The following is a 7,798-nucleotide window of genomic DNA, read 5'->3' on the forward strand; positions in this document are numbered from 1 at the left end:
TAAGTGCCTTTGTACACGTACCACAGAAGCGACAACGTTAAGCCAAGCTTTCGTATTAGTATAGGTAGATTTCAGGATTGTAAACTTAAAATTATACAGTTGTTATAGATTGGAAATAAGTTATAACACTTAGAAGTTCACATGAAACATGCCGACTTTTAAGAAAGCATCAACATCGCACTTGTCACATAAGATTTATAACGATAACAACGGGCATTATAGGATATTTTCTTCTCTTTCCAAATAATTATTTTATTTTAAAAAACACAAACAAAAACACAAACTTTCTGTTAGTTGTACCACAGTAGAACGTTTCCAAGATGCCTATAACATCACGAGCATGCCAAAAGGTGCTTTTACAGTACTCCAGACTTGGAATAATGTTGTGTATTTTTGTATAAGTCTTAATTCCCATCATAATCACACCTAACCCCCCACACCCGCCCCCCCGCCCCAAACGCTCCACACACACTCACACATTTTTTTTTTTAGATCTACGGTTGAAATGCGCTGCCTGCGGTTGCCAAACTCATACTTTTTAGTTTATTGTCCTTCTTCCATTTCATCCTTCTGTTCTGGAACCAGATCTTGATTTGTCTTTCAGAGAGGCACAAGGCATGAGCAATCTCAATCCGCCTTCTTCGGGTTAAATATCTATTGAAATGAAACTCTTTCTCCAATTCTAGCGTCTGGTAGCGGGTGTAAGCTGTTCTGGCCCTTTTCCCGTCTGGTCCAGTCATATCTAAATAGCATGAATAAAATGTTTGTAAAAGCCATTAGCACGTCATGGACAGAAATATGCGAAAGCATTTGGAGAAGATGCGATTGATATGCGAGGGGTTCATACGTTACCTACTTTGCAATTCACTCTGAAAACAGAATTGTCACATTTTTCTAATGGTGTTTTAAAAGCTGAACGATAACACACCCTACGCAAAACAAAAACACTAATTACCTCACCATAACACTGAAGTGTGCCTAGAAGATTCAGTACAGAGTTATTTTTCGTAATTTCTCAAATGCATGTTTTCTGTTTCTTTTTCTTTTCTTTTCTTTTCTTTTTCGGCGTACCGTATGCTTCCTTTTATTACAGGTAAACTTTTTATTCTCCTCCAATTATTTTTTTAAACACTGCAATGTATTCCTTATTTAATTTGGAATGCCATTTTACTGCCTGCACACCTTGAGTAAAATATTTGTGCGTTAAATAAAATATCAATTCAGTATTATTTTGAAACAGTTTTAGAAACTTAAACGTCAAAATTTTATTCTTCCTACATTATCAAAATTGCTGAGAGACTGCGATAAAACCACGCATACCAAGAGAAATAAAAAGACATTATACAAACACGCATATCACAAAATCATTATTTATATATATAGATATATACCATGGCTAATATGCAGTTTCCTCATCCACGGAAATATCTGAGGCGCTTGTCCATCGGTTGTTGAGGTTGCCGAGGTTGCAGTCGCTTCTGGTTGCACCCTGGTAATGTTGTTACTTGGTCTGTGAGTGCCTTCTTCGGGCTCTGAAGAAACGCCGGTCTCGTCTAGCTCTGTGAAATGTGTGCTGCTGCTGTTACTGTTGTTGTTGCTAGTAGTGGTGCTTGCGCTGGCTGTAGTCGCCGTCTGATCAGATGGGGACGAAGAGCTTTTGGCTCCGTGAGTCTCGCTGCTGTTGGAGCAGGGCAAGGACTCGGGAGACGAGAGCGAGCAGCTGGAAGGCTGTCTGAACCTGCTCTCTTGTGTCGGAGATTGGAAACCTCGGGAGTTTTCCCCGACAACCCCAAAGTGGTTCGAAGAGGTTGAACGGTTGACGCTAAGGTCCATTCCATTGTAGTTGTAGCCGTATGAGCCCGAATGCATGGTGCTGGTATCCCTGTAAGAACCGTTCATAGCGCTGTTACTAGTTCCATAATTTAACAACTGATAGTCGGGGCCATTTGGATAGCGCCCTGAGAACGAGTTTACAAAGTAAGAGCTCATTTAGGTTATTTTAGAGGGCTTGATTTGTAGATCTTGGTCGTTATAACGCTGTGCTTCACGATTTATGATGTATTAATGAATTATAGCAATGCACTGTACTTCGTTTTTGCTATGTATGCGGCCAAATATGGGGGTGGGGGTGCGTTAGGGAATCACGTGCTTTTGTTGACCAGTCGTAAATTCTCACTGATGACTTCAAGAGGTAATTCATGCTCTATGGTTACAAATAATGACGAGATGAGAATTGTTAGGCTCAAGTCAGTGCAAGCCTCCCAAAAGCCAGATTGCGTTCCTTGCTAGGAGAGAGCGTCACCTACTGGGAATAGAATTTATTGCGCAAAGGAAGATAAATCCTCAACAGTTACTCATTCTAAATCTTTGTGTTATTCATAACTGAATTTTATGGTAATTTTCTCATAATAAACTGTGTTGTTGACGTTAAAAGGTGCTATACTTATGATAAATATATAATAATGCTGTTGACACTTCACTAACTAAAACCAGTTTTATCAATCATTAAAATATTGCCGTTTTCGGTTCGATTTAATTACAATATTTACAATTTACGTTTTGGTAAAAAAGGTCATATCATGTGTATGACATATATTATGAGGTTATGATTATATAATATAATAATATAATTTTTATTTATTTAGAAAAGAAACGTGCCCCTCATTTTTTGCACTTTTTATTTCTATATCGAGATTGATTTATTTATTTTAAGCTTAAAATTAAGCAGTAAGTACATTAAATTCAAACATATATAAAGTAAGCCAAATGTATTGACTTAAATATATGCCTTTTCATAACTTACTTCATATTGGCGTGTAATCATTACACACACAAATCTATCTATCTATCTATCTATCTATCTATCTATCTATCTATCTATCTATCTATCTATCTATCTATCTATCTATCTATCTATCTATATTGGCGCAGTTTACATACTAACAGATTAATTTAATCTTTTCTATTGCATTCAGAAATATATAGTTTTACTTTACAGCGCTTAAAACCTATGCGGTTAGAAGATTAGAAGATATGATGATTTTAATGAACGGTTAAAGAAACAGGTTATGAACAAGATAGAAAAAAAACATTAATTTATGTTGACATTTTCATAACCGGAGAATTTATTAGTGCAATTGCTTTTGTCTTTTGATATAAAGAAATAATCGGTTTTTATCTCGGTAATATATATCCTTTTCGCGTTACTTGTTGCACGCAACATACAGCCGCTATCCACGTCTAAAAATTAGATGTTACTTATATTCTTTGAAAATTGGAAATATATTATTTTCTATATTTAACAAAAATGTTTTTTTCTCTCGTGCACTATTTTGGATGCAAATACAGAGTTAATGAAATAAAAGGTATTACTTCTGATGTTTGGTGAATCGTCAACAAATAAATCATTAGCCTTTATAAAACGCTGCAGTTTAATGCCATGCAATAAATGGCGCTGCTTCAAAAACATTTTGGCAAATTCATATCGTTTTAACCACCATGACTTGAAATAACTTGAAGTGATTTTTGAATATTTCAGTTTAAGACCAAAACAGAAGGACTGAACGAGTACAGTAAGTGGATAGACAGATGCATGGAAGTCTTAAATAAGCAGATATAGTATTGTGCAAAAAAGAAAATTGGGTTTATATAAAGAGAACATGTAAGTTATATAGTAAGCTGGTCATTGCCAAAAAATCTTATACACACACGCATACACATATATATTTGCATGTATGTATTATATTTATATTGTATGTGTGCTTGGGGATGTGGACAGATTTTCAGATTCAGATTGTCTCTCGTCACCAAATTTAGTGAGACAGACAGACAGACAGACAGACAGACAGACAGACAGACAGACAGACAGACAGACAGATAGATAGATAGATAGATAGATAGATAGATAGATAGATAGATAGATAGATATACAGCAACAGTGTGTATACTCTATACATGAGTGTTTAAACATAAGACAGAAACACTGCCACTAAATATTCAGCCAATATTTTGTTTTATTCCATGGGTTTTCATTATAACTTTGGACAATACTACAGACACCAACACGTACAAAATTAATAAAATATAACCTTTTAAGCCATTCTAGGTAGTTTCTAAGTTTTACAGTAGATTGTTTTACTATCAAATAACACACATTTAAAGACCCCGTATAATAAATTTACAAAACAGCATGAAACACCTTTGCCTTTTTCATTTCTTCGAATTTTGTACATCACCAAGAGCTAGAAATGTTGTCATTGAGGAAACAGCTTTTTCACACAATTCAATACTGACTATTGCGTATAGCGACATAAAGTTAGAAACATAGTTTGGTTGTTTGTTTGACTGAAACATTATATATAAGTTGGAATGCCAAAACAGAAGTACTAAACAATATTCTGGTGAAACTTTTATTAACAAAAGATTGAGAAAGTTGGAACATATTTGCCAGTAAAGGCATCTTCAGATGTGTAGTTAAGATGTGAACAGTCACTTTCTAGATTTTTTTTTTTACTTTGAACATGTCCTCTTTTCTTCTTCATCTTCTCCGCTTGTTTGCGTCGAGTTGATTAGCTTGTTTTCCTTCTTAAATTTCATACGCCGATTCTGAAACCAGATTTTTATCTGTCGTTCTGTGAGACAAAGTGCATGTGCAATTTCGATACGACGACGTCTTGTTAGGTACCGGTTGAAATGAAATTCCTTCTCCAGCTCCAAAGTCTGGTACCTGGTGTACGTCTGCCGACCTCTCCGACCACTGTTTCCAAAGCCAGAACCTGTCAGCGAAATTAGTAAGGAAAAAATAACAACAGATTACATCTTTTCCCATTGGAGAACATGGATGACAATACAAGTGAGCTGACCACCTAATCTTTTAATTTCCAGACCAGCCGCCCTTTGTTTTGCAAATTTCTGGTTTCCTGCAAGGCAAGCGACCACTGATTTCAATAAAGCATTGCTTTCACGGTTTAAACTGTCAGGAAGTAGCTGTCTGTGAACATCGTGGCTCTTCATTAAAAATCAGGGTAGTAACGTTGTAATTGAAGCTGTGTGTATATATTTTCTGTGCGTACTACTGAAGCCGTCTTTAGGTTGGGGTTACTATTCTCTTTGTGAAAGAACTGCAAACGAGCATGTGGTAACGTCTAATTCTAAGATATCCTGAAAGTATAGCTCACTTTCGGAAAAAAAAAGTACAGCAACCTTCCTTTCGGATGGATGCGGTTCTCACTATAAGCGGCAATGGACCTAAGCATTTTAAGAATAATGAATTTTATTGATTTGTGTAACAGCGTGCATTAAGTGATCTACCTGCATTTTATGTAGTGTACTAATGGACATCAATTTAGTTCCTTTGAGCCAACAAATAATACGTCTAAACATGAAGACCTTTTGATTAAAGAGATTGCACTTAAACTTGCTATACATCATTGAAAATACGTCTAATAAGAAAACGTTTTCATTGAATAGGTGAAATCATTTTTGCCTAACAGTGAATGTAATATGTCCCTGCAAACATGTACACATTTTGAATAATTTATATTCAACAACTTCTGACGGGATAAATTTGTCACTCAGAGTTTTCAGCCGGTGCAGTTCTTATCCCATCCAATGAATATTTTAATAACTAAGCAGCTTTACTTATACTTCAAATGTCAAACGCAACAATTGCACGAAGCATTGGAGATTTGATGTAATATACAGTGTTCTAATATGTTATCTTATATATAACCTCAATGTTCCATATAGCATGAGGCATAAGCTGAGATAATGATAATCGATTAATAACCGTAATGATGAACTTTGTGTTACATTACAGTTTAAAGGTTTCATATTCAATAGTCCAATCAGTGAGTTCAAAATACGAGTAATGTACAGTAATGTCTGACAGGGGGTAAAATATTGCAAGCGCCGAAGAGTATCTATAAACGTAACATGCTTATGCCTGTCCTGCAATAAACTAGCGTAGATCATAAACAATTATATTGATGCACACTAAAGTCAACTTACCATTGCAGGAATTCATTCGTTGCATCCAGGGGTAAACTGGGGTTGCTGCCTTCTGGTCATCTGTTTCAGCGAATATGCTCTTACTCTGCGCTGCACATTCAGGCTTTCGCTGGTCTTGGCTCAAAACAAGCGAGTGCTCCTCCAAACTAGACAGTGTGCACGAAGGGTCTTTTTCTCTGTAGAAGCTTGCTGCTCCATAATCGCAAGTAGCAACCGTTGTTGAACGAGTATAAGCACCGTTAGCCTGCTGATAGTAAGTGGATGGGTAAGCCTTGTCCTGGACGCTTGTAGCTCCGTAAGCAGCAGCGGGGTAATGTCTTAAAGAATCCGTGTATCCCGAGGAATATAACGGTATCTGTCCCAGGAAAGACTCCTGTCCACCGGGCAGAGTAACCGGGAAAGTGGAGTTTACAAAATACGAACTCATTTGGAGGCGACGTTTCTTTTCCTTGCTTTATGATTTGTTGTGTTTTATAGTCCAACTGGTTTAGCTATTAGTAGTTTATCGGAGATTGGATTTTAGCTGAAGGGGGGGGGGGGAGTGGGGGGGGGGGGGGGGGGGTGGCGAGGTGCCAGTGCGGGACAGAAGGAAACTGCACCATCTGATCTGAAACTGACCAATGGCGAGCGTGTTTGATAGGAAAATAGCACCATGAGGGACTCTTACAGCACGCATCAGGGACCTTCAGAAATCTGCAATCTCTTATTTCTCTCGCTTCTTTTTTTACTGTAAAAACAACCTTCCTGATCAAAATATGAGCTCGATGTCTTAAAACAAAATAACTTTTGCTATGAAGTAACGCAACGGAAGGTTTTCAGATATCCTTTATCAAACACACAATTCTAATTCTTTGTATACGTGGCCGTGTAACAGAGTTTTAAACATCTGCTCCATGCGTTTTTCTTGTTTTGATCATTTTATTTCAGTTATGAAACAGCATTTTCTTTTTTTTTCTTTTTTTTCTTAATTCACTATTTGTTATTTTTCATACAAATCACGTTATATTCTAATTAGGGCGATATCTGTATTTGCATTATTGACACTTTGGTTTAAAATAAATAATATCAGTTAGAAACATAATATTTTTCTAAATGCAATTTGATCGTTGGTATTTTCTCGTGTATACAACTTTACAGTGGAACTTCATATTAACAACGGCTTTAGCTTGAGTCTTTCCACCTTTAAATAATTTTGCGGCTTTAAAGTCCATTTGGAATTTCATTTTACTTCTTATATCATTTTTCAGATATGCTTAACTAGCTTCACCTGTTTTCATCTTGTAACTTTCAAAGAAATCCTCCAGACCTCGTTATCGCAATATGATTTTTTTTACACTTTTGTTAACATCTGCGTATGCGAGGCATTTAAACTATGTAATAAGATAGCCCCATTTCCTGTGCAGACTGATATTTTAGAATTATAGCACACAACAGCAACAGATCGCAACTGGATTCTCTTCCAACGCGTTTCTACCATATGACTCGTGCGCTGTGAGCAGATGGAGGAAACAAAACATAATACTAAATTATAAAGGGTTGCTTAATCGGATTTTAAAAACTTAAATTATTGATACTAAATTATAAAGGGCTGCTCAATCAGATTTAAAAAACTTAAATTATTGATAGATTTGTGTCTTCGTCTTCGATTATCCCATTGAAGACCTGAAGAAATTATCATTATGAATGGCATTTACAGAAAGAAGTCGTCCACTGCACTACATCCACATTGTAACATAAGAAACAGAATACATCAATACATAAACGTTAAACTGGTTGCTTTTCTAGAATA

General features: G+C 36.2%; 3 protein-coding genes across 5 annotated transcripts in view; all 3 read right to left on the bottom strand.

Annotated features, from left to right (window-relative positions):
• hoxb3a (homeobox B3a) overlaps positions 1-7,798 on the bottom strand; it is a 51,589-nt gene that overhangs the window by 39,059 nt on the left and 4,732 nt on the right. The gene's annotated exons all lie outside the window — the stretch shown is intronic.
• Positions 437-2,366, bottom strand: hoxb5a (homeobox B5a). Its single transcript, XM_028819530.2, has 2 exons — positions 1,392-2,366; positions 437-742 (listed from the first exon to the last, which is right to left on the bottom strand). Exons 1-2 carry the CDS (start codon positions 1,987-1,989, stop codon positions 495-497), a joined length of 846 nt encoding a protein of 281 aa, XP_028675363.1. The 5' UTR covers positions 1,990-2,366; the 3' UTR covers positions 437-494.
• Positions 3,996-7,555, bottom strand: hoxb6a (homeobox B6a). The gene is made up of 2 exons (XM_028819532.2): positions 6,010-7,555; positions 3,996-4,775 (listed from the first exon to the last, which is right to left on the bottom strand). Exons 1-2 carry the CDS (start codon positions 6,434-6,436, stop codon positions 4,510-4,512), a joined length of 693 nt encoding a protein of 230 aa, XP_028675365.2. The 5' UTR covers positions 6,437-7,555; the 3' UTR covers positions 3,996-4,509.

Source organism: Erpetoichthys calabaricus, chromosome 14 (genome assembly GCF_900747795.2).
Source record: "Erpetoichthys calabaricus chromosome 14, fErpCal1.3, whole genome shotgun sequence".
NCBI lineage: Eukaryota > Metazoa > Chordata > Cladistia > Polypteriformes > Polypteridae > Erpetoichthys > Erpetoichthys calabaricus.